The sequence below is a fragment of the Manacus vitellinus genome, unplaced genomic scaffold (genome assembly GCF_001715985.3).
Source record: "Manacus vitellinus isolate BGI_N305 unplaced genomic scaffold, ASM171598v3 scaffold_40_pilon, whole genome shotgun sequence".
NCBI lineage: Eukaryota > Metazoa > Chordata > Aves > Passeriformes > Pipridae > Manacus > Manacus vitellinus.
The window spans coordinates 567280-595189 of record NW_021940541.1 but is presented as its reverse complement, the minus strand read 5'-3'; the positions used below and the strand labels follow the sequence as shown (position 1 = coordinate 595189).

Below are 27910 nucleotides of genomic sequence, written 5' to 3'. Positions count from 1 at the left end.
GTCTGACTCTGTCCAGTCCAATTTTGCATTATTATCCCTGGCAATAACAACCCTGTGTGCATTAAATGGACCGACGACTCCAGACCATGTAAACTACAGAATCAGAGAATGTCCTGAGTTCTCTGGGAAAATCTCATTAAGGCTTCAGCATTCCAGTCTGGAAGATGTTTCCAGTGTTGGTTCCCGAGAGAAGCTGTGGCTGCCCCATCCCTGGAAGTATCCAAGGCCAGGTTGGATGGGGCTTGGAGCAGCCTGGGATAGTGGAAAGTGTCCCTGCCCATGGCAGGGGATGGGACTGAATGAGCTTTATGGTCCCTTCCCACCCAAACCAGTCTGGGATCCTCTGACCTTCTTGATAATATTTCAGTTCTTCTTTAAAGGTTTTGGGACCTGCTTGGAGCAAACGGGGCTGTACAAACCTTTCTTCTTTGAAATAAGCCAATCCTTCTACATTTTGTCTTTCAGTAGAGGAGAATCAGGTTTAGGCAGCTGCTTGACATGAACTGTACCAAATCATACAATTAGGCCTTGGTAGCATTTAAACAAAATTAAAAAGCTTAAAAACTGGAAGCGTGAGGACATGTGGTTCTACAAATCAACCTCAGACAGCATTCTCACCAAGTGAACTGTGCTCCACAGTATCAGTTCCTCAGTTTTATTCTCTGTAAGCAAGCAAGCAAAAATTCTCACAGCCCTTGTCTGTCAAAAGGAATCCTGATTGCAATTACTCTCACAAATCCCTGTACCATTCAAATTGTGATTTGTCTGCCATTCAAGTGGAAGCAGTTAAAGCTCGTAGTGCACTGCTCGTTTCCTCAGGTTGTGAGATAACCTGGCTCACCACTGCTTCTGCCATTACAGGAGATCACTGAAGAAAAGAATTGTAAAGTGCACAAAGGCCTCACTCATCGCAGCAGGTAGAGCCCTGTGCCTGTGGCTATAGGCTGCCCCATTTTTATATCAATAAAGAAAGAGGGTTTAAAGCTCCATTGTAGATCACTGGTGCGTTGTGTCTGCTTGCACAAAGCAACAAGAATATTAAATGCAAAGAACGTCTGCTCCTGTTACAGGTTTTTCAGGCAACATCTTTAAAATTTAATTTATTTCTATTTCTTTGCCCAACCAAACATGTTTCTTTTTATAGACACTTCTAGGCTACGAAGTCAACTATCAGCCTGAGAAGCAGCAGAACTGAGACTGTACCACTTTGATTTGGACAATTAGTATCAGAAATGTTATTTTATTCCTTTACTTGTTTCTCTTAAGTCTCAGCCTTCCCACTGTCCCTCTGACCCAGTACAGATGTATAGTAACTGCCTGTCCTACATGATTTTTCCAGTTCTCAGCAGCTTTGCCCTGTGCCTCCCAAACTCCACCCCCTCTCCCAGATGCTCTCAGGCTTCTCCCAGCTCTGTATCCCATTTATATATCCCTGGAGCAGCTGCCTTCCTTGGCTCTTTTCTCCTTAATAGATTCAGAATTTTGCTCTTAGAATTTAAATCAGAGTAGCGTTGTTGTTATTGTTGTTATTATTATTATTATTATTCTATTATTCCATAGTTGCTATTTTACTATTATCATTGATTGTTATTTTCTCATTACAGCTGCCCTGACCTGTGAAGCCCCTTCACTCACGCTCCGACAGGGAACGGTGCTGCTCCATTGTGGTTTTGACCATGACTCATGAGGAATAAACCAAAGCACTGAAGGTCATCGTCCAAGGAAATTGTTATCCACATTAACAAGATTAGAATAAAAAAGGTTGGAAACATTCTTCCAAGTTTGAGCTGCTTTTTCTATGGAATTTTGTAATATAATGATCCTGTCCATGATTCCATGATTTTATGATTCTATGAAAATAGTTTTCCCGGGGGTTGCTGTCTCCAGGCCTTGACAGTGCCAGGGGATGGTGTGTGGACATCCCTCGTGAACATTCCATATCCTTTGCACTGTGTGACTTCCAGTGCAGATGAAGGGATGAAACACACCCTGACAGGAGGATGTAGGGGTTGGGCTCTTTTCTCACGTAACAACTGACAGGACAAGAGGAAATGGCATCAAGTTGCACCAGGGCAGGTTTAGGTTGGATATTAGGGAAAATTCCATCACCAGAAGGTTTGTCCAACCCTGGCACAGCTGCCCAGGGCTGTGGTGGAGTCCCCATCCCTGAAGGGATTTAAAAGCTGTGTGGATGTGGCACCTGGGGACACAGGTTAGGGTTAGGGTTATTATCCATGGTTAACCATAGGGTTATTATCCAAGGCTATTATCCATGGCCTTGGCAGAGCTGGGGCAGTGGTTGGACTCTAAGGGCTCAGAAGGCTTTTCCAGCCAGAACAAATCTGTGATTCCATACTGAATGAAGGGAGGAGCCCCTTCAGCTGTCTGCCCTGTCCCTCATGCGTGTGGAAGTGCCTCGTGTGTGTGGTGGTGTCCCATCCCCACCCACCCCTCTCTCTGGCAGTGCTGTGTGACTGTGCTCTCCCTTTTCCAGGCCCAGGAAGATGTAGTGTTCCGGCGGGAGGCGCAGGAGCCGGAGCGAGTGCTGGGCCGGGGGCTCCAGGCGGGATTGCCCTCCCTGCCACGGCCTCACCATGTCCAAGAAGGGCTCCAGCAGCCGGGCCAGAGGGGACAAGCCGGACGCCTTGGCCGCCCTGCAGGCTGCCAATGAGGAGCTCAGGGCCAAGCTCACTGACATCCAGATAGAGCTCCAGCAGGAAAAGAGTAAGGTGTGCAGCTTCCCTTTCCTTCCCCCAGCAATCTCAGTGTAGTCTGTTATTTCTGATCACTCTCTGCCCCACTCATGGCTACCTTATACATTTGCATCATCATGAGGCATTGTAGATTATGAATCCAACATATATATATATATATGATATAAAAGTAGAAGATCTATTAATCCTTTTGATGTGAAGCAGCATTTGCAGTTTTAAGGCTGAGGACTCTCTTTTCCTTCTCTCTGTTCTCCCCCACCACTTCTGGTCATGGCTGCTTTAGAATTTATGTCATGGTTTTAAATTGAAACATCATCTGAGCCCTGTGTGCTCAGGTACAGTCAGTTATTTGCACTGAATAACTCATTGCTTTGAAAGCATCTGGTAAAATGCAGCTGCTTGGGGTTTCACAGGAGCTTTGTGTGTCTTCCCTGTGCACATGTGCTCTGTGTGGGTTGGGTCTCTGTGCCTGACAAGCCAAAATGGTGACTTGGCATCTGATTTCTCATGTATTCCATTGGTGATGTGGTGTGAGAGCTTCTGCAGACTAAAGTAAGGACTCAGCCTTACTCACAAGATACTGCCTGGTTCCTAGATGTGTATTATCTCACACATTAATCTGTTTGTAGCACCTGGTATACCCATGTCAGCCCAGTTTCTGAGCATACACTTCCTCCAGTGTTTGGATGTGGGTGGTTTGGTCATGTGGGTTCTCTCCTTCTTGCATAAATTTGTGCTAATTATTTACATTGTGCACCACATGCTTTCTAGAGCACTAAATTGGGTGAATTAAAGAGTCCATAAGATTGCAAGGGATAATTTTTTAATTCTGAAGATAGAATAAGATGCTAAAATCAGCATTGATACCTGGGGTTTCAGCCTGAGTATCAATAATTTGCAAAATGATAATTATATATTTTTGTTTCTTTTTCTAAATATGTAGATATTTCTGTTTATGCTGGTATCCAGTGAAAGGGCTTTGCTATGAACCTGTGGACACAGACATACAGCACTGAACTCTGACGTTGTAAAGTGACCTGTATAATTTTTAAATAATATAATGGTTTGTACTAATCATTTTTTTGATTGACAGTAGAGTACTTTCTGCTTTTCCTTGTAGGTCAGCAAGTTGGAAAGAGAGAAAAACCAGGAAGTGAAGCAGATCAAGGAGCACGAACAGCATAAAAGCACCGTGGTGGTCACAGAGCTCAAAGTCAAACTGCATGAGGACAAAATGAAGGAGCTCCAAGCTGTTCGAGAAGCACTTCTGAGACAGCACGAAGCTGAACTGCTCAGAGTAATAAAAATTAAGGACAATGAAATCCAGAGACTGCAGACCCTGCTCAACGCCATGCGCGATGGGGGTCCCGACAAGGTGAAAACGGTGCTGCTCTCGGAGGCCAAGGAGGAGGCCAAGAGGGGCTTTGAGGTGGAGAAAATCAAAATGCAGCAGGAGATTTCTGAGCTGAAGGGGGCTAAGAAACAAGTGGAGGAGGCTCTAACCATGGTCATCCAAGCTGACAAAATCAAAGCAGCGGAGATCAGGAGTGTGTATCACCTGCACCAGGAGGAAATCACCAGGATCAAGAGGGAGTGCGAGAGAGAGATTCGTAGACTGGTACGTGTTGCTCTTTTCATCTGTGGTTCAACTTATGTTATTGATAGTCAGGAAATGATCAGTGCTGGACTCAGCTGAGGGGATAAGGATGGATGTTGAAAATTTGGAACTTGCTTCAAACCAGTTTTACATTTACTAGTAGAAATGTTGAACTGTTTTTTAAAACTATCAGGATGTTTTGTAAGGAACCTCTCTATCTGTGTCAGTGCCTGTTAATGTTGTTCACATTTCAGACATCAGGAAGAGCTCTCAGATTCCTGTCTACTTAGGGGAATGCTACGGAAGAGTTATGTTTCTGGGTCTAGGCCTTTATTTCCTAACCAAGTGTTGCTTGGTCCCTCCCTTTCCCTGCCTTTGCTAGTTCCCGTGAACATCCCATAATGAGCCCTACAGAAACCCAAAATGCTCTTCTTCTGCATCCCTGAGTCCTACATACCCAGCAAGGCATTCAGGGGGAATTCCTCTCCATACCCACCTTGGTGGCTTTCCCCTGGACAGGGGCTGGTTCTCCTGCCTGACTCCACGGGCTCCTGATCCCAGCAGGTCCCTGGGATCCTCATCTTCCCTGCTCCCCTGATCCTCACAGGTCCTTTGTGTGGGGCTGCTCAGCCTGCGCTCACCTAATCCAGCTTCGGAGCCTCAGGTGCAACAGCTCCTGTCTCAAAGGCAAGAGCTTCACTCTTGTGTTTTGGAGTGCTCCTCCAGCACGTTTGGAAACTGGCTGGGGAGATTGAAATGGATCATGGTCCTTGGAAAAGGGAGGAACTTCCTGCAGGAGGGAGCTCCCTCACAGGGAGCCTGTGCATGAGAGCCAGGCAGGCCACCAGCACCTCCTGGGGTTCAGGGTGGTTTATTCTCCACTGCTGTCTCAGACTCTTGCCTTGGGATTCCCATCTTGTGAGTGCACAGGGAGTGTATCCCTGAACTGCCTCTGCCTTTCCTAACGACCTGGGAAGACAACCATGCTCCCATCGTGTGTATTTTGGGTCTTGTCTCAATATTTCTGTGATGTCACCATCGTTCTGTGTTTGCCACACAGTGTCCTGGTGTAAACTCATCCATGTTTCTCCTAAACCATTGATCCTAGGCTATTATCCAAATCCTAAAAAACAATTAATAATGCTCAAATTGCTTGCAACCTGGCCCCAAATCAAAGCCTTGGCAGTGTGGCCTTGCTGCAGGGACCACCTGGAAGAACCTCCTACCCATCCCAGGGCTAGAACTGCATCACCCGTGTCCTGATGACCCAAAGAGCCTGGCAGGGACTGACACACCACTAGTAGAGTGTTTCCTACCTTTATTTAGTTACCACGTCTCTCAGACTTTAGGTTGTTAAGTTTTTTTCATAGATTATTTTATTTTTATGGAGAGAGGATGTTAAAATAATTTGTAACCAACTGATCTGTTGATGCTGTTCAAATATCCTGCAGAGTAAGTCCCTTCCTCTAACCATTCATTGCTGGTGCATTGATTTCATACATCCCAGTGAAAGGGTGGCTAATGGACATCCTAAATAAACTTGCTGCATCACATGGAAAGTCCCCACTAATGGCCCTTAATGGAGAAGCTGTTAAATAAATATGGTCTTAGTTATAAGGAATAGAGTGGTTTGGTGGTATGTTTTCTAAATTGCCTTTGAAAATCAAACTTTTTTTTTTTTTAATTCCTGCTAGAAAGAATGAGATTAGTTAAACTGCACTAATGAAATTACCTGATACCATGGTTTCACCAAGCCCTGAGTGCTTCCTGGATGGCTTCAAGTACTCTCAGCTCCATTGACTCAACCAGAAATAATTTCAGTGTGGACTGGTGGCTCCTGGCACCTTGCAGGGAGGGCCCTGATGTTTGGGGGAAAGGCTGGTGCTGCCTCATGCTATAAAAGCTCTCTATGAAAATGAGGCAATTCCCAAAACACTTCAACTATCACTGGAAACCAGTGTTTCCTTCCTTTTCAGAGAGGACCCAGCCATAAAGTGCAGTCCTTGAGCCTTTGTGGGGTTGCAGTGAGGCAGAGACACACAGGGGAGCTGGAGCTGAGCAGGTCCATCCATCCCACAGAGCTCTGGAGTCACACCTGCATCCCATGGCACTGACAGCTGAGGGGCCAGCCCTGAGCTGCCCAAGGATTCAGCTCAGGGTTTAAAAGCATCATGGTTTGTGTACAATGCATTATTTAGTTGTTTTAATCAAGGAGGGAGTAGCCTTTGGGCGAATTTTAATTTCATGCCTAGGAAAAGAGTTACTTTTTAGTTTAGTCAGAGTAGAGAAAAACGAGTTCTACTCATCTGGGTTTGACTTTGCAATGGTATGAAACCCTTTAGCACAAGGTTGTTTTTGAAGTGACTGATGTCTGATATGTTCAGTTCTTCACTTCCAAGTCATAGAATCACAGAATATTTAAGGCTGGAAAAGGCCTCCAAGATCACCGAGTCCAACCTGTGACCAATCAAAAAGACCTTCTTGCTCTCTGCAACTCCCTGACAGGAGAGGGGAGCCAGGTGAGGGTTGGGCTCTGCTCCCAGGGAACAAGGGACAGGACAAGAAGAAACAGCCTCAAGCTGTGCCAGAGATGGTTCAGGTTGGACATCAGGAGGAATTTCCTCCTGGAAAAGGTGGTCAGGCATTGGAAGGGGCTACCCAGGGAGTTGGTGGAGTCCCCATCCCTGGAGGTGTCCAAGGAAGGACTGAACGTGGCACTCAGTGCTCTGGGCTGGATGACAAGATGGGGATTGGGGACGGGGTGGACTCGATGGTCCGGGAGGGCTTTTCCAGCCCAAATGATTCTGTGATTCTGAGTATTTACCAAATAAAAATCCCAGCTCTTTACTGTAGTTATTTTCAGGTTCAGGGTGACTGTTACTCGTGGATCCAACGGCTTTGGACCAGTCAGTCCCATGTGGGAGGGCTGAGCACCTTTCAGCACTGTGGACAGCACAGGAAAGGGAATAATGTGTTTCTCCAAAGTGTGTGTTCAGGCTGTTCTGGGCTCGTGTTGTGTGTTTGCACATATGGCTCGTGCTGTTTGTGTCTGCACAGTCTGAGCGTGAGGCTCCCCGGAGACGTTCAACTAACCCAGCTGAGCTGTCCCTGGCTCAGAACGTTCAGCAATGGTGCTGCAAGAGATGAAATTCCCTTGCAGATGGTAACGAGGACGTGTGGAACGGCCTCCTTTCGAGAGAATTTCTAATTTTAGTAAACCAGTTTTAAATTTCAATTTGTGCATTTTAAACCAGCCTAAAATACTACGTGGATGTATTTAATTACATTTGTATGCTCAGGAGCACTCCCTGAGTTAGTGTGTGCACAGCCAGGGGAGGCAGCTTTCAGTCAAGAGGGTTCCCTGTGATCAGTTGGCCTCGAAGTTTGCTTGATGGGAACCAAAATTCAATGTGGTGGAAAGCATTTAAATTTTAATTAGCTGTAGGTTGGTCAAGAAGGAGAAGTTCTGCACAGCCATGGCCACTGCAGCCTCCTTCCTCCTGGCTCCTTTACCAGGGTACTGAGAAATCAGAAAAACTGAGTGAATTAGATTTATTAGAGGCTGAGTAGTGGTTATTTTCAATTTAGATAAACTTTAGCTGATGATGACTACAAAAAGCTTTAATAACTTTCTCCATTACCTCTGTAAGACCACTGTTCATTGAGATCTTCACGGGTTCCTCATGGCAGTGCCATCTCACAGCCAAAGAGAAGATGGAGGTTTTCTGCACCACTCTGAACCTCTGTGTTCTCAGACAGAGACCCTGAGCTCCCTGTCAGACAGTGGTAAATTAGTGAAGATGTCTGATTTAAAGGGTGGGATCAGATGAAAGGGTAGGAAGCTGACTTTTTAAATATTAATTTTATCAGTGATTGATTTAGTCTTTATCTTCTCCTTTTGATTCCCTCATGTGGTGAGAAATCCCCATATTTGGTATTATAAAGGTGGCTCAGCACTCACCTACACTGCAGGTGCACACAGCATTCAAGGGGAGCCATTCTTTCTGCCAGCTGGGCATTTTTCAGTCATTTGTGATTTGACCCTCGTTTCCAACAGTATTTTTTCCGACTAAAACCTGGACTGGAGCATTTTGTTGTATATTAAAAGCCAGACAACATTTCTCCTACACTTAACAAGGTCAATGAACCTCCTAGTTCTGAGTCATTCCTTTGGTGTCTCACAGGCCAGAGTTTAAAAAACATTTTTCTCTGGGATCCTCCTCTCTTCTGAGCTGTAGCTGTGGTGCTGTGCCACAACATACCTGACACAGGGCTTGGACTGGGGCCTCTGGAAGAGCTTGGAAGCTGCTGGCACTGGACGTGGGGTTTCTGCCTCCTGAGGGTCTGGGACACCCCACACTTCATTCATGGCAGTGACCAGTGGCACTGGATGGTTCCACTGGGGGTTGGACCAAGATGAGCTTTCAGGTCCCTCTAAACCCAAGCTAAGATTCTGAGTAAATCTGGCTGCTGCTGGGTGACAGGTCCCACCACGAGGCGGTGGGGTTTGTCTCTAGGGAGGGAAGGTGGACGAGCAGGACGTGTGTCCCCTGGGCCTGAACGCCCTGTCTCAGGGGTGTCACCCCCGAGAGCCACCCATCTCCTCTCACCAGGGCACCTCATCACCCAGCCACCAGTCCCATCTGGGGACCAGGCTGGGGACAGGTCTCCTCATGTGTCCTAGCTGCCAGCTCTGACACTGGGAATCGTGTCTGTCATGGAGCAGCTCCAGCTGGACAGGGATTCCCCTCTGCGTGTGCCCCCTGCCCGGTGGGACTGGCTTTGATCCCAGGCACTGGGAGCTTCAAAGGCCATTTCTGACAGCGTCTGTCAGTTTGCAAAGGCCCCAGGAACATTGCAGGGAGAAATTTCCCAAGCAGGAACTACATATTGGGTTTGAATCAGGATGGAAATGATACGTTTGAAAGAGCCACGGCCTAAAGCCATCGGAGGGTCGGGCTGTGCCGGGTGTGCACGGGGGAGCACGAGGAGGGAACAGCAGATTTCACCTTGCAGGGGCTGCATTTGTGTAATTGGCATCAGCTGTGCTCACGGCTGGGTATGAATTAGCATAGAGCATAAATATTCATCCCAGCCTCTGGAATAAAGTGGGAATATCCGCGGCGCAGGGTGTCTCGCAGGTGGTTGGATGCTCCTGCATGCTGACGCCCCTTCCCAAGCCCTTCCCAAGCACCCAAGCCATCAGGCAGGGGTGGGAGCAGGGAGAGGAGCCCCAGAGTGTCCCCAGTCCAGCACCAGCGCAGAATGAGGCCGGGCTGGGCGCCCACCCCGGGCAACCGACACCAATTCCAGTGAGTTCCGAGGGGTCTCTTGTCTGTACATGTCCTTAATTTTATTAATGACTGGATGCCATTTTCCAGGGAAATGCTTCCTTCCATTTGTGCTGTTTCTGCAACATTTGTGTTTAGTAACGGGCTGCAAACACCAAACTGTTGTGAATGTTTCACATATGGGAATTTAATGATATGAAGGAAAACGGGAATGCTGATGTTTCCTTGTGGTTTGTGATTTTGTTTAGGGTTTGCTTTTTTTTTTTTCCTGGACAACAAACCATTAGTGAAATGCTGTGAAATGTTTTGTGTTTTCTCCAGTTTCTTTGTTCCTCCCGATTTCATGTGTTGCCTTTGTTGTAACGTGTCTTTGTTTTCATATAAATAGGGATCAACTAGCCAGTATTCTGCTTATTTCGGCAAATAATCATTTGATGATGTGTTCCCTTGTCATCTGTACATCTGTTTAGATTTCTCCCTGATTAGGCATTTAGCAGAAGGACCTCAGGTGCTCAGGAGACATCTCTTTGTTTCATTCAAAGTTAGCAGGCACTGCCTTCATGGACATTGTTGAAAGTCTGTGATACCCAAAATACATTTCATCAGCTCCACTTGACTCTCCTGATACCTGTGTGACCTGCCAGCACCTGCTTTTCTCTTGGCTGGGCCATACTGGTATCCAAAAAGTCCTTGGAGTGACTATTGATCCCCAGTGTAATTTTTTTCCAAGTTTACAGACAAAGCAGAGATAAAAGTATTAACACAGTTCTCACAAGGCAAAGTGTGCTTATTTCAAGCAGGCCAGGTTTAAAAAGGGATCATTTAAATTAAATGTCTGAAGTCTCAAAAACTGATGCTAAAAATCTTTTGTTTATGGTGTCTGAAACCAGCTCACAGACACCTGAGGGGATGGATGTGATTTCTTTCTTACCAAAGAATCAGTGTCTGTACCACATGTAGTGTGTGAGCATAATTAATGCTTTACATCCATGTTTAATGTATATGTCTGTGATCCAGCTGGGAAGAGCCACAGATCCTGCTGCAGTGGGTGCAGCAGCACAGGCACCCAAGGCAATTTGGGCTGGGATTAGGGATTTTCCATAATTAGGCAGGGCCCAACCACCCTTCACAAGGGTTGTATCCTGGCTGATCCCATGGGATGTGCACAGTCCCTCAGCACAGGCAAACAGGGAAAAAGAGAATTAGAGGTCACTGGACATTTGTCATTTAAGCACTTAATGATTTTGCATGTTTATTATGTATAAGCAAAACCTCTCATAAGAAGGGAATGATTAAATTGCTCACATGAGAGACTTCTGGGGAAAAAAAATAAAAAATTACATTTCTTCTCTATTTTGCAAATAAAAGGATATTCACATTTTAGTATTTTTCTTTTAAAATTATGAATTCAAAATTTCCAAAGGTGATACCCAAGAAAAATGCTGCAAAATCATTAAAATGTTCGAGTGAGCCAATCAAACTGTGATGTGAATGTTAAGTTTTAATTTTTTTTTAAGGTATCCTGAAATGGTATTTCCGAATCACTTTAATGACAAAATTCCTGCCGAAAAAGAGATTTCCCTCTGGGTTGTCCCAGCAGAAGGGCGATGTTCCTGAAGTGATTGAGCCTGATGTTCACTGTCCAGTGTCCGTGTTCTGGCTCCCGGGAGCGGTGCTGTGTTTCCGTGGGCAGGGGTTCTCCGGGATGCTGTTGTCGAGCCGCTGCTCCTGTGTGATTGTGTTCTGTTCTCCTTGTAGATGGAGGAGATTAAGTTTAAGGACAGAGCAGTCTTCGTGCTGGAGAGAGAGTTAGGGGTGCGAGCCGGGCATGCTCAGAGACTGCAGCTCCAAAAGGAGGCTTTAGATGAACAACTGTCCCAGCTCAAAGAGTCTGACCGGCATCTGAGCAGCCCCAAGCGGGAACTTCCTTATGCAAGTGGTGCAGGAGACGCTTCAGATCATTCGGGAAGCCCCGTAAGCACTTTCACGTGGTTTCACCTAAACAGAGACCAAAGGGCACCAAGTGACAGAATCTTGATGAGTGCTCCCTGGAGCAAGAGCTTTCCCGTGGCCATGCCGGGGAGCCTGAGGCACCCGCTCCGTGCTCCTGCTTTATCCAAACCATTGATTTCAAATCAAACCCTGTCATGGGAGAGCCTTTGCTTTCTGTCGCTTTGTTTCCCGGTCGGTTTGGTTTGGTTGTGTCAGCAGGGGGAAATTTCTCTGTTCTTTCTCTCCTTCTCCTCACTGTACCATGCTCAGCCACCCGCCTTAGTCTGACAGTTTGACACGATTCTGCCAACAAACGATGCAAATGCATTTCTCACCAAGTGATGTATGTGTGCAGCTCTGGAACTGCGAGCACGGGGCTCGGGGGGCAGATGGACGAGGCCAGTTATAGAGGGAATGGGGTGGTGAGAGCATGGAAACCCCACAGCCCCCTGGGATACCTGCCAAGTGCTCTCGCTGTCAGTGGGCCACAAAGTGAATCAAAGACTTCCTAACCTTCTCCTTCCTATTTATTTTCTGCAATATCCAAAACATTCAATTTTAGTCACCCTTCCACAATGCCTTTTTCAATGTACCTCTGGCCCCTTTCTGTTTTGGCCTTCCTTTGCTCAGACAAACCCCTCAAGTAACTGACCTCGTACCTCTGACGTGTGCAGGTTGTCCTCATTGCTGATCCTCATCAAGATTTCTTTTGCAAGAGCCTTGATTTTCTCAGTACAAGTGTAAAATTTATACATGAGCAAATTTATCTATTTCATTCTTTGGCCCAAGCCTCTCCTGCACCTGTTGAATGAGGAACCCTAGACCTCCCAAAACGTGCCACCAGCACTGTGGGCGCTAATTTGCCTCTTTGAGTTGTATTCAACTTCTGCCAAAGACCAGAACAAGTCCTAGAGAAGGGGAAAAGTCTGTCACATTTGTCAACAGCTGTAACTTCTCTGAATGAGAACACATCTATCTATATCTCTATTCCTTTCTGATTTGATTTAAGCATTTTCACTCAAGTAAAGTGACAGGTGACCCTTTAGGACCCCATAAAGGTCACAGCTTTGTGGAAGAAGAGCTTTTGCAATGGCACAATTTCATGAATTTTCCCCATTTGTACTTCAGTAATTTTAATATCATTTTCTTATGGCCAAGACCTCAGTGAGCAATGTGTCTGAAGCTCTCAGTTCAACAGTGGCATCATTGGAACATGGCCTTCAGTTGGATATTTTCTGTTTCCAAGTTTACCATTTGTGACTTTGCATATGCATATACATATACATACTTCTGCATTTGCATTCTTTGTTACATTTCCACTCCTGACTTTCCGTTGGTCTCATCCTGCAGCTTTCCATGGTCACTTGGGTTCCATGGGTTACACTCTGCCCGATACTGTTTTGAGATGTTTGGATTTGGGATAAGAAAAAGTTTGAGCTTTGAAAACGTGCTCTGGCGTGTACACTTATGAACAGTTATTTGCAGTTGATCTTTGTTTTAGGAACAGCAGTTGGATGAAAAGGATGCCCGGCGCTTCCAACTGAAAATCGCGGAGCTGAGCGGCATCATCAGGAAGCTGGAGGACAGGAACGCCCTGCTGTCGGAGGAGAGGAACGAGCTGGTGAGGGCAGCAGGGATGGGAATGGGGGACGTGCTGCCGGGGCCATGCCTTGTCCCAGAAATACCGGGATATTTCTCCTGTGCTGTTTGAAAATCCTGGCTGCGCCTCCTTAGCTCTCTGTTCGGTGCTGTGCCGTGTCACACTCCTCTTGGCTTGTATGACAACGAATTTTTGAGGTGGCATTAGCTGGAATTATTTTTATTTCCTTTTAAAAATAAATGCATGCCCCATATGGAGCCTTTGTTTCACAGATCGAATATCTCATGAAGGAGGAATGATCTCTTCCCATAGGAAAGCACCAAGAGTTTTTAATCAATTATGCTTTTCACGAGGAAGAAATACTGCTAGTGGGATTGTTAAAGAAAATTATTAATATATTCACTGAAAAAGCTCCAGAGGTGTTAACTGTCTCTTTATCTTTCAGTTAAAACGTCTCAGAGAAGCAGAAAGTCAGTATAAGCCCATTCTGGACAAGAACAAACGCCTTAGTAGGAAGAATGAGGAGTTGTCACATGCCTTACGTCGAATGGAAAATAAATTGAAATTCGTGACACAAGAAAATATCGCGATGGTGAGAGTCTGTGTGCTCCTGGGAGAACAGGGGGGCTGGAACTGATGAGGCTGAGGGGGTCAGGCATCATCCCAAACCTACTGGTTCCATAGGAAACTGTCCCCACTCCAGCACTTGCTGAGATGTGCTGTACTGTGGAGTGGTTTGTGCCTTGGACATGTTTGGTTTTACATAAACATGTAAAATGTAAAAAAAAACACAACATAGGATGTACTTTAGCCTCGAAGACAAATAGCTCTGAAGGAAAGGAATGGTGTGAGCTTTGCACATGTTGATTGGGTGACTGCTCCCTTGGGGGCTGCTCAGCCTCCACATGGGCACAGATCTCCCCATTTCATGCCCCATCCCTGGAAGTGTTCCAGGCCAGGTTGGACAGGGCTTAGAGCAACCTGATCTAGTGGAAGGTGTCCTGCCTGTGGCAGGGGGTAGGACTGGACTGTCTTTAAGGTCCCTTCCAATGCAAATCAGTCAGGGATTCTATGATTCAGGTCTGACTTTCCTGCCAGAATCACCTAGTAATGCCTGGGAAATCTGCACTTGTGACTCTGCCCTTTTTTCCAATCAGAGGAGCAGGACCAGCCAGCACATTTGCAACCTGGATGTGAGACTCAACAAAAGGAGAGCAGGAGAGCTGCCAGAACAGCCATTAGAGACATGCACCACTCACTGTACAGGGAAGGGTTAGACAAGTCCTTTGGCAAAGCCTCCTGATCATTTCCTCATCTGCCCTGTGGTTTTTGGTTTTAGAGGCAAAGAACTGGAGCAATAAGGAGACCAAGCTCCTTAAATGACCTTGACCACAGCCAAGAAGAAAGAGAAGTTGATTTCCTGAGACTACAAGTTGTTGAGCAGCAAAACATCATTGATGAACTCTCCAAGGTAAGATGGAACAGTGCTGCTCTCACAGGAGAGTGACCAAGGGTAGGGCAGAGGAAGCCTAAGCAAGGGGTACTCAGGGTCCTGGGAGCCCACAGGCACAGCAGTGGAACCTGGCAGGCATTTCTGTGCTTAGTGGTAATAAAAGTAATTGATCTGTGGTGTGATGTTTGGAAAAACCCTTTCCATCTGCATTGCACTGGCAGGACAGAACCATGTGAGAGAAAGTGTCTGAGCTCCTTCAGCTGGAGACATCACTGGGGCTAAAGATTCCTGTGTACAGAGGGTGGTCTGCAATGCTGGGTTAGAGGGTTTGCTTCTTTGTTAATACATTCTCAGTCTCTGGAAACAGAAAGCACCAAAATACTAATACTCCTCCAGAAAATAATTTTCTTTCCTTTCTTTTTAAGCCTGTCCACTTACTGACATTATTTCATTTTTTTTTATCAGACCCTGGAGACTGCTGGCTATGTGAAGAGTGTCATGGTAAGAATGGCATTAACTTCCTCCCCATGTTTGTACACTTTAAATTGCTGTCTGTGGAAAGGAGGCAGAGTATAACAATATTTGTTCTCCCTCTCATTTCTGTTCAGCAGTGAGCTGGCACACTGTTTTCTCAATGTAGATGTTGTATCAGCAGTTGTTCACCAGAGAAAAAACACAGTGATAGTGGAGAGGAAAGCTTTAATCCCACCACCTGCCCCAGTGGCCAAGAGCCATGTCCAGGACAACTCTGCCACATGGAAATTGCATTTTTTTAACTCAGGTTACCCCTGGCTTTGTGTCACCCACACTGGCCTGTGCTCAGCCCCTACCCTTGCCTGAGTCATCCCTGTTATGACCAGCAGGGACTTTGTGGAGTTAAGCACTAATAGGTATTGATGGGATGTCCTGTTCCCCACTGCCAAGCAATGAGTGTTCGATTGTCCTCTGCCACTGCTGCTGACAGTGGGATTTGCCATCGGGCTCATGGCAGTGGCACATTGTCAGTGTCCCACAATGTCATCACATCCTTCTACCAGCTGGTTAAAATGAAAGATCTAAGGGTTTTCCCTTTAGAACTTCCATTCTACAATTCTGGGCTTTGCCTGGATTTGCAGTCTAGAACAGAGATTTTTTTCTCAGTGTTGTAAAAAGTTGACCTGATTCCACAAAGAGGAAGGAGTTCTTCCCAGTGAGGGTGGTGAGGCCCTGGCACAGGTTGCCCAGAGAAGCTGTGGCTGCCCCATCCCTGGAAGTGTCCAAGGCCAGGTTGGACAGGACTTGGAGCAACCTGTTCTAGTGGAAGGTGTCCCTGCCCATGGCAGGGAGTGGAAGAAGGTGATATTTAGGGTCCCTTCCAACCCAAACCAGTCTGGGATTTGATGGTTCCATGATTTCCTCTGATTGGAAAAAAATGCTGACAGCAGTAAGTTCTCAAACCTTTTCCCAGGGTCACTAGGAACCTGCAGATCCTTAGAGACGGAGCTGACTCTGAAAGTGCTGAGTTCAAACAGCCCCTGAATTTTGTGCAGTGGGGCTACTCTGTGTGTGCACCTTCCAGAGGCACCAATAGCCACCACAGCCAAGGGCAGGACCAGTCTCTGCTTCTCTTTCTTGGCAGAGAGAGCAGAGCCTGGGCGTGGGCTGGAGTGCTACAGTCACCCACGGAGCAGCCCAAGGTCTCACTGCATTGTGTTGCTTATAATCAGCTGTATTTTAGTTAGATTTTCATGGACATAAAGAGCAATAGCTACTTGTATATGCAAACCTGAAAGATGTTGGAGTAAACTAACCCATGCCTGGTGACAGTGTCCAGCAGTGACATTCCTGTTTCTTGCTTGCCCAATGGCTCCCAGCACTGATGTGGTTAATTTGAATAGCAGCTCTCTGCAAACAGCTAACACATGTCTCTGGTTCTTGCAGGAACGTGATAAGTTGTTAAGGTTCAGGAAGCAAAGGAAAAAAATGACAAGAATTCCTAAGGTAAAAAGAAAAAGCTTGTACAGTGACATGCTGATGGGCAGTGCTGGATCTGGGGTGCTCCGGGTACCTCAGGGCCACACGGAGGAATGTTCTCCTGAAGGATATGCAAATGGGTCCTAAGCCTAAATTTGGGTGATGTAGTTCAAGGACATTCACTGACCGTTTTGGGATATTTAGGAAAAATCTGGGAGGGGCAGGGGACCCCTTTGCATTGCACATTCTGAGCCTTTCCATGCTCTAGACTTACCCTGTGGGACTTTGGTGGGATGTGGTTGTCCTAGGAGGAGACAGATTTTATGAATTAACACATCTCAAAATGATCTTCTAATGGCACTGCCTGAAAACATGTGTATGTTTTAAATAATTCATGGTGATGTTTAGTAACATGCAAAAATTGCCCGTTATGAGAAGCCGTAGTTGGAGCTCAGGGAAAAGGGAATGTTAGTTAATGAGAACTTGGCAGGGTGTTAATGTAAATATTAACACTGTAATGGCACAGAAAGGTTTAATGTCAGAGACTATGAGCACTCTGTGATCTACAGATGAAAATTAGGGTGGGGCTGGAGCTAATTAATCTATAAATAATTAATTGAGGTCGATGGGAGATAACTCCTGTCATCCTACACATGTCAGGCAGGCCTTCCAGAGAGGGCCACATTCTGTCTCTCTCTGAAAGTTGGGTGGGATTTTGACCAGGGGCCTGGAGTGCCAGGACACAGGGAATGGCTTCCCACTGCCAGAGGGCAGGGTTAGATAGGAGATTGGGAAGGAATTTCTGGCTGTGGGAGTGGTGAGGCTCTGGCACAGGTTGCCCAGAGAAGCTGTGGCTGCCCCATCCCTGGAAGTGTCCAAGGCCAGGTTGGACAGGGCTTGGAGCAACCTGGGCTAGTGGAAGGTGTTCCTGCCCATGGCAGGTGGTTGGAACTAAATGATCTTTAAGATCCCTTCCAACCCAAACCAGTCTGGGATTTGATGATTCTCCTTCAAAAGTTACCCACTGCAAATTAAAACAAAAAGCCAAAATCTAGATATGTTTTTGTAAATCATCAATTAAAAATATTTTTTGATCTGTGAAATGTTGTCTTTGGCTTTCAAGCATTTATGGTAAATCTTCCTTTACCACCACTCCCTTCATTCTTTTAAACAAAAAGCAGCTTTGAATGGAAAACTGGATTTCTTCAAACCATAAACACACTGCTGTAGTGATTAAATTCACATTTTCAAATAGAATACTTGTTGAAGATCTTAAGTTTTCAAGTGACAGTTGTGATGGCAGGGGGGACATCGTGGTGATGATGATGGATTAAAAGGCATTTCAGTGCACAGGCCCCACCTTATGCTGAGGTGAACACTCGGTGAAAAGGGTGCTTGGCCTTAGAGAAACTGGGAGGAAAATACATTTAAAAAGGCAAGGGCTGTGAGGTCACACACTGTGATACCTAATGACAAATATGGCAGTTCAGTGATTTAAATAATTTTAGCTGTTGTCACTGGCATGGGGTGAAAACACTTCTGTGTATTCATGTGTAAAGAGCTGCACCAGTTCCCAAAGAGCAGCAGAGTGAGAATTCCCAACAGCCTGGCACTGAGGTTTCTCCCAGGTGCCCATGTTCAGATCCCACAGAGGCACAGTTTATCCAGGTGTCCAGGGCCAGTACTGTCCCCAGCTCAGGGGCTTGCAGGGCCCATGGCTTGGCCACATTCCCTGACCTCTGTCTCTGCCAGAAGCCGGTTGTGGAGACATTTTATGGCTACGACGACGAAGCTTCCCTGGAGTCAGATGGTTCCTCCATCTCCTACCAAACTGACCGGACAGACCAAACCCCCTGCACTCCTGAGGATGACTTAGAAGAGGTACTCGTCACAAATCCGTGTTATTTTGGCTTGCAAACTCACTGCTAGTTTTTAATGGAATTCCTGGTCTGTTCTATCGTTCCTCTCTCACCTCAGACCAAAAAATTAACCATTTGTTTTAAATTTGATACTGTGCTTGTTGGTTGGTATCTCTGGAACTCAGGTCTTCAGTAATTTCACAGCTTGTAACCAAGCTGGAAATGATATATCATAAGAATATTAAATTTACAGCAGGTTTATACGTCAGAGGTCTAAAAAGGCTGAGAAGTCAGACAATCCTCGGGAGGTCTGTTCACTCTGAGCTTGGCTGCAGGTTTGGGCACGTGTAGTTTGGGTCAGATCCTTCTGTTTGCCATTCCGACCTTGGCCCAGAGCAATGAGGTTTGTGTTTGGGGAAGGAGCAGGAAGCATTCCCCCAAAGCTCCAGGGTCCAGGGAAAGGCTGGTTCCTCATTGAATTATGGAGGTTGGGCTGTTCTGGAGCTCTCAGTGCAGAGTACACAAAGGTAATGCAAATCAAAGAGATTAATATTCCTGGTATTTTACAAGGCTTCCCTACAAATGTATTCCTCAGTGTGTGTCAGATCACTGGACCATTACACAGTTCTGGGTTTAACAAGAATCTTGTAACAGGCAGAAAATTGCCACTGATGAGGTGCAGCCTTTCCATGGTGCACTGGCTGCAGGTTCTCTGCTGCCTGTTCACCTGTGCCATGGGCTGTAATTAGATCTGTCAGAGGCAACCTGGACAATCCCTGTCTCCATCATAAGAGATCTGTGATGGTTACCAGGTGTGTGCTGCACTGCAGGAACCTGAATGCATTTGTGAAGGCATGAGCCTGTTTGTTTTTCCTTCCTTTATGTTTTCCCCTGTTCAGCTGGTGGGGAGTTGGTGCCTGCACCCAGCAGCGTAATTTCATTTCATGTTGAGTGAAATATTCCGGCCAGCCTGACATGAAAGCATTTCATGCTGGATATTGTAAGGAGGGTGAAGAAGATGAAGGGCTCCTTTCATGTTGCTGTCACCACTCCTACAAGTATTAGCTCTGGATTCGTGTTTTAATAATTGAGTGAGCCTGTCAGGCTTGGCTTCCTCCCCAGATTAGAAACCTTTTGTTGTTCCAAGAAAGTTGTGTTTTCACCTTTAATGTGATGGTTTTCCCTGTTACAGTAAGAAAGGGTGATGCATCATTAGTGTGTTACATGGATGGCAAGTTTTTATCTTTTCAAGGCAGGGGATTATCTTTTTATTTCTGTATTGCATTTTCTGGAAGTGTTTAGGGGGAGAAGTAGTCTGAGGGCACATAAACAACATCCTTAGTGCTGTGCTTCCCAAATTGCATTTCAAAAGTGATCATTTTGGCACTTTTTAGAGAAAACATGCCTAATCCACTCTGTGTTTTGGTTGCAGGGCATGGCCAAGGAGGAGACAGAGCTGCGGTTCCGGCAGCTGACCATGGAATACCAGGCCCTGCAACGAGCCTATGCCCTGCTGCAGGAGCAGGTCGGAGGGACCCTGGATGCAGAACGAGAAGTTAAGGTCTACATGGCTTATATTACATGAACATAAAGGGTTGGAATTGTAAGGGGGGGGGTGAGGGGTCCAATTGTACCTGCTCAGGTTGTTCTCAATCACACCTGCAGCAGCCAGGCTGGGAGTCAGCCAGGGGGGCTTGGCTGGGGGTCTCTGGAGTCTCTGACTCCAACCAGCCTCCCAAGGAAGGGTTTGCTGAGGATCCACCATTGCTGCAGCTGAGTCTTTTCACCTCTGACAAGTTTAAGGGAAATCCAGAGAAAAATTTTTATGAGAAATCCTTGAAATTAAGCTCTTTTTCTATAAAGAACTAGGACAGATAGCCTTAAATGTATAATGTGTGGTGTTTAATTCCTTCTGGGATCTGAGAGATTACATGATGCCTCATGAAATGTTTAGAAGGCTTATAGCTGAGATTTTTTTCTCTTAATTAAATTGCAAAATGCCCTGTGCTGCTCTGCCTGCCCATGTGCTTGTGCAACCCCTGAGGCTCCTGACAGCTGGGCTAAAGTATTGCATTTGTTATGAGTTTGTTGTATGTTCCAAAGAGTTAGAAAGGAGTTCTTCACTGTGAGGGTGGTGAGGCCCTGGCACAGGTTGCCCAGAGAAGCTGTGGCTGCCCCATTCCTGGAAATGTGCAAGGCCAGGTTGGATGGTGCTTGAAGTAACCTGGGCTAGTGGAAGGTGTCCCTGCCCATGGCAAGGGGTTCAAACCAAACAGCTGATGTTTAACAAGAGAAAGGCACCTGCAGAGCCTTAATTTGATCCTACATCTGTTGTGTGAAGGTGTTTTCCAGGAACACTTACAGTAGATCAAGGTGAAATGCATGAAAACTGACATTCCCAGACATATTCCCAGAACTGATGTCTGTTCTGACGTGTTAGGGATTGCACTTGGAATGAAAATCATAGTGAACCAAGATATGCCCAACTAGAAAAGTGACTTGATTTTAATTTTTCCACAGTGAGCAAAAAGAGAGATTAGTGTAGGTCATGCAAACAAGATCATTTTCAGTGTAAATAACACAATAAAGAGCAGAGAAATGGTTTGAGGACAGAAAGTGTTCTATAAAACTATTTAATGAATTAAGCAGCTGATAATAACTGCATTTATTCTCCAAAAGTGTAGGAAGGTGTTGTCTATATGAGAAAGCAGGAAGATATAAGTATAGTAAACAACGACACACAGTACAGGAAGACCCTAAATAGGTACTAAACAGGTAAGGTAGTAAATCATAGATAAGGCAGTAAATCATAGATAAGACAGTAAATCGTAGATAAGGTGGTAACAGCACAACGGTCAATGGAATTTGCTGTTCTCCAATGTTATATATGTGGGGTCTGCCCTGAGCTTTTTAACTTGCCCTAAATTTAAGGGAACCAGGTGTGCCCAGAACTGTGGCATACTAATTTTCATTTGTTTTCGTAGAGAAATGGCTTTTTACACTCATTGTTCCAGAGCAGGGGGGCTGCTGGCTGCAGCCTGCCATGACCAACCTCTGCTTCACTGTTTTGTTAATCTGGACTTAAATCTCAAAATCATTATCCCACCTCACAGACTTTATTTGATTCCTGGCTGATGCTGTGTGCTCAGGTTCATTCTGCCAAAGAACTTTAAAAATCACTTGTTGAAAATATTTGGTGTTTTGAGTATTTTCTGTACCTGCGTTAGCTCTGGTCTTTTGGAGAAATTTGTATTATTTATTGATTCATTGTTTTTTTTCTTTCTCCATCGTATCCCACAGACACGTGAGCAGCTCCAAGCAGAAATCCACCGGTCCCAGGCTCAGATAGAAGACCTGGAGAAGGCCCTGGCTGAGCAGGGACAGGTAACACCACAAATGACTCCAGCCCTTGTCCTGCCTCCCTGCTAGGGAACCAGAAATGTTCCCAGGTTGCTTCCAGCTTGTGTAGTACTTTTCCAGACAAAAACCAACCAACCAACCAAGCAAAACAAAAAGAAAAAATAAACAGAAAATTGTTTTGAGAACTTTAAAATAATATTAAATCATTTCATAGTTGCCTTTCCAGTTTAACCTCCTATTGTTGTTGCCCTTGCTGATAAACAGTGTTCTGCCCCTCAGACTAAGAGATTAATTTCCAAATAAGGTTTATTTTGCCTGATCTTCAGGAAAATGTCATTTATATTTAGCAAAATAGAAATTTAATAGTAGACACATAGCTGGAAATATCCCCTTTAATGCAAATTTTTGATCTGAAAAAGTTTTTTAATCACTAGAATGTTTCCATTCTATTTGCGTACTACAGACTCCATTAAAATAAGTTGGCCAAGTTTAGCTTAGGAAATTATTTTAGGAAACAATGAAATTATAGTTTCATATGCAGTGTTGCTCTGTCCTTCTATATGTGAGATTTAGTGAAATACTTGCTGCTGTGTTGGTGCTAAACATCGCCAGCTTCACCTTCTGTGTTGGTCCTTTCCTTCCCAAGGACATGAAGTGGATTGAGGAGAAGCAAGCACTCTACAGAAGAAATCAGGAACTGGTAGAAAAGGTGTTCAATGCTTCTATTTGTATTATTCCGATAATATTTGTAGCTGAAGGGATGCAGAAAGGGCAGTATTTTAATCTGTGTTGCACAGCTCTGTAGCAATAATTTATGTGTAATACAGGATCCTTATAAACCTCTGGGGAGAAGTGTTTTCCAACATTCCCTGTTGGCCCACACGTGTCTGGTGTGAGGCCATGTGAGGATGGTGGCTCTGGGGGAGAGCCCTGTGTCCCCCCATGACTGGGGTCATGTGTCCCTGCTCATGATGATCCTGGGGTGGGTTGGGACCCCCAGTGCTCCCACTGCCCCCGGGGGGGTGGGCTGAGCCCCCAGTGCCCCCAGCCCTGTCCCAGCAGGGTCAGTGCACGTTGGATCAGGAGTGACTCTGCTAACAGTGCTAAGAACGAGTTGCTTTGTCTCTTTTGCAGATCAAACAGATGGAAGCCGAGGAAGCTCGTCTGAAACATGATGTCCAGGATGTGAAGGACCAAAATGAGCTTCTGGAGTTCAGGATCTTGGAGCTGGAAGTGAGCATGTGTGGCAGCCACGGTCCTGCCCTGGGCTTTGTGAGCCGGGGCCGGAGGCACTGCTGGTTTGGGAACAGGGGTGTCTGGAGAGGGACACACTGCACTGAGTGAGGCCACAGGCCTTGGTACAAAGTGCTAATAAAAGGGGAAAACCCCAAGCAACCAGGAATCAACACTGATATTCACCATAGATTGTTCTGGCAGTGTTACTGCTTAAGTAGTTTTAAGATCCAGAAAATTGGCCCATGCTGTAAATGTGCATTTTACTGTTCTCCTTCTGTCCTGAAAAGGCAAAGAGGTAAAACCAGAATGGATCATCCCTGGGAGAGAAAAATAGAAAGAAATTATTTTCATTGCCAAAAACGATCACAGTGTTTCACCTCTTGCTAAATCTGCACAGGAGGAATCAGGTAGCCACTGCAGTTGCTCCCCTGAGCCTTCTGTTTTCTGTATCCCTACCTGTACAGACAGAACCCGAGAGCTCTTGGAAACTGGTTCTGAAATTCTCCAAGGAGACATTAACAAAGCAGCCACTTACAAACAAAATTTCAATGCAATCTGTATTGTGTATTTATTATGGTATAGTTTTGTTGAAATCTATTGTTGCCCAGAGAAGCTGTGGCTGCCCTATCCCTGAAAGTGTTCAAGGCCAAGCTGGATGGGGCTTGGAGCAACTTGGGATAGTGGAAGGTGTCCCTGCCCATGGCACAGGGTGGGATGAGATGGTGTTTAAAGTCCCTTCCAACTGAAACACTTCCATGACTCTGTGATGTGACTGACACGCCAGAGGGGGTAACCAAGGAATTACTGTCCTTTCAGGAGAGGGAGAGACGGTCCCCAGCCATCAACTTCCTGCACGGCCCGTTCACAGAGGGGAAGAGCCCCCTCCAGGTGTACTGCGAGGCAGAAGGTGTAACAGTAAGGGATTCTCCTTTCCTATCCTCTTCTCCCTAAACAAAATCAGACACACTGTGCTGACTCCTGGTTCTCCATTTCTCTCTTGTCAGGACATAGTAGTAGCAGAGCTGATGAAAAAATTGGACATTTTAGGGGATAACGCCGTAAGTGTATGTTCCTTTAATAAATTGTGCATGCTTTGGGGAATACTTGTCCTCGTGTCAAGCGAGCAAGGCTGCCTGGGCTTGGTGCTGCACAGCCTGTCCTGCTCTGTTTGGGCTGCGAGCGAAGCATTTTCTGGCTTTTTAAGGTTTTGTTACCAGCCTGCTGAAGTGCCACACAGGGGCTCAACGTCACCATTTTGTTCTTAATATTTCTGTCATTTGGAAAATAACGTTGGTGTTTGGTGTTTTCTGGCCACTGGTCACATGGTTTCTTGATTTGCTTGCTCTGCGTTTGCTTTGCTTTTGCATTTCAGCAGCTGCGTGTTTTAATTTTGTTTAATGACCTATAAACCCCTGATAGTAACCAGGATATTAAACAAAAGGTAAGCAAATAATAAGAAATTTGCAAGTGTTTTCCTTCAGCAAGTGGCAGTGACTAATCACACAAATGGTTGTGTGCATGGGAGATCCATGTGTCTTTCTGTATCTTCTCCTGCGCTCTCCTCTCTCAGCAGAGCACCTGGGGCTGTGAGGGGCTGAGGAAAGCAGAGCCCTCTCCAGCCCAGGGTCTTAGAGAGCCCTCATCCACTCTGGGGTCCTCCTGGGGGACCCCACCACCTTCACTGGGGTTGCAGAAAGATCTCCACCATTCTCACAGCTCTGCACCTGGGCTGCACCCCAGCTCTCCCTGTGCCTCTGGACAGGTTGGATAACAGGGAAACACCATTCCCAGGGCTGCAGGGCAGCCTGGAAGTAACAAAACTATAAGTACCTGAGGGTGGTGAGGCCCTGGCACAGGTTACCCAGAGAAGCTGTGGCTGCCCCATCCCTGGAAGTGTCCAAGGCAACCTGGGCTAGTGGAAGATGTCCCTGCCCATGGCAGGGGAGTTGGAATGAGATGGGTTTTAGGTCCTTTCCAACCCAAACCAGTCTGGGATTCTACAGGTCTATCTATCCCTGCTGGACAGCACTGTCACTGTCCTCAGGCTGTGCCTTGAATTGAAGCTCATCACAGTCACCCTGATCACCACCTTCCCCCAGCCCCGCGGGCTGATGCTGCTCTGGGTCCAGACACAAGCGAGGCCCAGCCGAGGGGATTCCCTTCTCCTGCTGTATCTGTGTCAGACTGAAGTTTGGGATGAAATGCAAACCCCAGTTTCACTACTTTGATTTTATTAAAAAGCAAAAGAAGATGGATGGAATAGCCAACATCTCAACAAATGCTTCCCAAAATCATGGCTTGGCTGGCAAAGTGAGGACTGTGCATGGGATGGACACTGTGTCTCTTCTCTCAGTGGCACTTTGTGCTGAGCTTGATCTTGTCCTGTGTAGCTGTGTGTTTACTCCCTTTTGGGTAAAAATAGATCCAGTGTCACCTTTTTTATTTGGTAAATATGAGAATTTTAGGACAATTAACTCTATGTATGATAAGGATTCGGTATGAATACTGACAATGGCTTTTACAACAATGTTGCATTACAATACTAATTTTCTCTGCCTTGGTTTATTGTTCCTTGAACATATTTAATTTCAGATTTATTTAATGCAGCAGTGGCCTAAGTAGTGGGTTAATAACAAGACACTGGGATTTGTTGTAATTGTATTTTGTTTTGATGCAGAACCTGACCAACGAAGAGCAAGTAGTCATCATACAAGCAAGGACTGTCCTCACATTGGCTGAAAAGGTAACAACCAGTGCATCACTCCTCAGTACACATGTGCCTCTCAGAATACACACTGGTGATGTAGATGATGGCTCCATCACAAAACACCACAATGCTTTATGTGGAATTACACTAGTTTTTGTCAAAGTAAAGGTAACATTATGGCAATGCAGACAGACACTGCCTAATTTAAAATAGTACTGAACTAACAAAGCAATGTCAGAAGGTAATGGCCAGGCTTTGAAATACACCATTTTTTCATCACCAATATATAGAAAAGAAAAATATAATTGTATAGTTAATTTTGCTTTTGTTTGAGTACTTGCCGTGTGCTGACACACCCTGAGTCCCAGGGAAGCTGGGCTCACAGGCTGTGCCCTGCTCAGGCTTGGCTCTGCTCTCTGTCGGTGCAGTGGCTCCAGCAGATCGAGGTGACGGAGTCGGCGCTGCAGCAGAAAATGCTGGACCTGGAAAACGAGAAGGTACCGGGGAAGGAGCAGCAGGGGAGGGGCTGGAGGACCCCTGGTGGGGTGTGGTGGTCACTGACAGCCCCTTCCTTGGTCCCCAGGAGCTGTTCAGCAAGCAAAAGGGCTACCTGGACGATGAGCTGGACTTCAGGAAGCAGTCCCTGGACCAGGCTCACAAGGTGAGGGACATCAGTCTTGACTGAGTTATTACACCTCAATTAACTCACCTGGTGTGATGTGTGTGGTCTGTTCCCTGTGGACTCCCTGTGGAGTATGACAGGCTGAGTGTTAGCCAGATCCTCTACACCCTGAGCTGACAATGAGTTCCTCGTGAACAGAATTCCCTGGATTTGGGCGGCACTTGCAGGTTTAGGAAATACAAGTTTTAATTCACCAGAGGTGAATTAAGGACTGGTAAGGAAATTATGTTTTCAGTAACTTTTCTTTCCCAAATAGATATTTTAGCCTAGACATTTCCTGCTCCTAAATAGAACCAGAAATCTGTATGGAAACTCACAACAGCAGCAGAGTGGAAAAAGCATATAGCATAACTTGAAACTCATGGGAATGTCATGGAGTATGCGGGAGAGCTCAGACATGGAGCCATTGCTGTGAATTCAGGTGTCCCTCAGCACCCCTGCAGCTCACAGCCATGAGATGGATCTCCCAATCCAGGATCCCAAATTTACCAAAGGGCCCAACAACAGTTCAGCTCCTCAGCTCTGCTGCTCATGGGGAAGGAGTGAGTGCAATGACTCTGTGCAGCCCATGCAGAGGGGGCAGAGGGTTATTTAGTTTTCCTGTATTTTTGAAGGCATCACACACATATCCCAGGCACAGCGCTGGGCTTTGCTCCCAGGCACAAATGCAGCCTGAAAGCAACAGAAAGCTTTGTTCTGCCCCACAATTCAAGTGGCAAAAGCTCTTCTGCTTTATAAAATTTGCTTCACTTCCATGTTTCTTTTGTGCCCCTGGAGATGGGGAGCTGCTAATCACCATCCCTCCTGAACGGGAGCCAACAAGATTACCAGCCGGAACCGCTAATCTGTCTGCACGGTTCTCACTCCAGTGGCTGCTGGAGGGGATTCTGCTCCAGGAAGCACTTGGCTCACACTGCTGCTGCTCTGGAGACAGGGAATGTGCCCAGGCCCAGCAGTTTGGGGCCAAGAACAAACCCATGTCTCAAGTAACAGTGTTTTGTTAGGACAAGGTTAGTGAGGGTGTTGGGGTTGTTTTATAATGGGAAAGCAGAATCTTCTGCTGAGATCTGATGTGATCTTCCCCATGGAGGTGGGTTATCATCAGTGCTGTAACTTCTGCCAGGGTGTCACTGTCCCTGTGAGTGTGTTCTGCTGTCCTGGCTCTGCTAAGCCATAGTGAGGAAACACCACCAGCAGCCTTGGGTGGAGAAACACGATTTTGAGTTGAGCTGAATTATCACAACAGACCCTGGGGGGCTTTAAAAGCTGTGTCCCCAGTCTGGCACTTGAGGGCATGGGTTAGTGGTGGCCTTGACAGTGCTGAGGGAATGGTTGGACTTGATGGACCTTGAGGACTTTTCCAGCCACAAAAATTCTGTGATTCTATTGCAGTGGGGTTCTTCTGAGACCAGGGAAAGCTTTGCAAGACACCACCAGCTCTGCAGAGGGTGTGCAGAGGTGCCATC

At 46.1% G+C, this 27910-nt stretch overlaps 1 protein-coding gene across 11 annotated transcripts in view; it reads left to right on the top strand.

Moving 5' to 3' along the window:
• Positions 1-2505: 2505 nt before the first annotated feature.
• Positions 2506-27910, top strand: part of JAKMIP3 (Janus kinase and microtubule interacting protein 3) — a 42106-nt gene continuing 16701 nt past the window's right edge. For 4 of the 11 annotated variants that reach the window (XM_018078469.2, XM_018078467.2, XM_018078471.2 and 1 more), the window contains exons 1-18: positions 2506-2729; positions 3835-4332; positions 11361-11576; positions 13096-13215; positions 13640-13786; positions 14534-14665; positions 15113-15148; positions 16568-16627; positions 18353-18481; positions 19892-20020; positions 21760-21843; positions 22466-22528; positions 22954-23052; positions 23872-23970; positions 24060-24119; positions 25733-25798; positions 26191-26259; positions 26346-26423. In XM_018078469.2, coding sequence (XP_017933958.1) covers positions 2595-2729; positions 3835-4332; positions 11361-11576; positions 13096-13215; positions 13640-13786; positions 14534-14665; positions 15113-15148; positions 16568-16627; positions 18353-18481; positions 19892-20020; positions 21760-21843; positions 22466-22528; positions 22954-23052; positions 23872-23970; positions 24060-24119; positions 25733-25798; positions 26191-26259; positions 26346-26423 — 2220 coding nt within the window. In that variant the 5' untranslated portion in view covers positions 2506-2594. The remainder of the gene's footprint in view (positions 2730-3834; positions 4333-11360; positions 11577-13095; positions 13216-13639; positions 13787-14533; positions 14666-15112; positions 15149-16567; positions 16628-18352; positions 18482-19891; positions 20021-21759; positions 21844-22465; positions 22529-22953; positions 23053-23871; positions 23971-24059; positions 24120-25732; positions 25799-26190; positions 26260-26345; positions 26424-27910) is intronic. The other 7 variants (XM_018078470.2, XM_018078468.2, XM_008928510.3 and 4 more) reach the window with 5 other exon arrangements.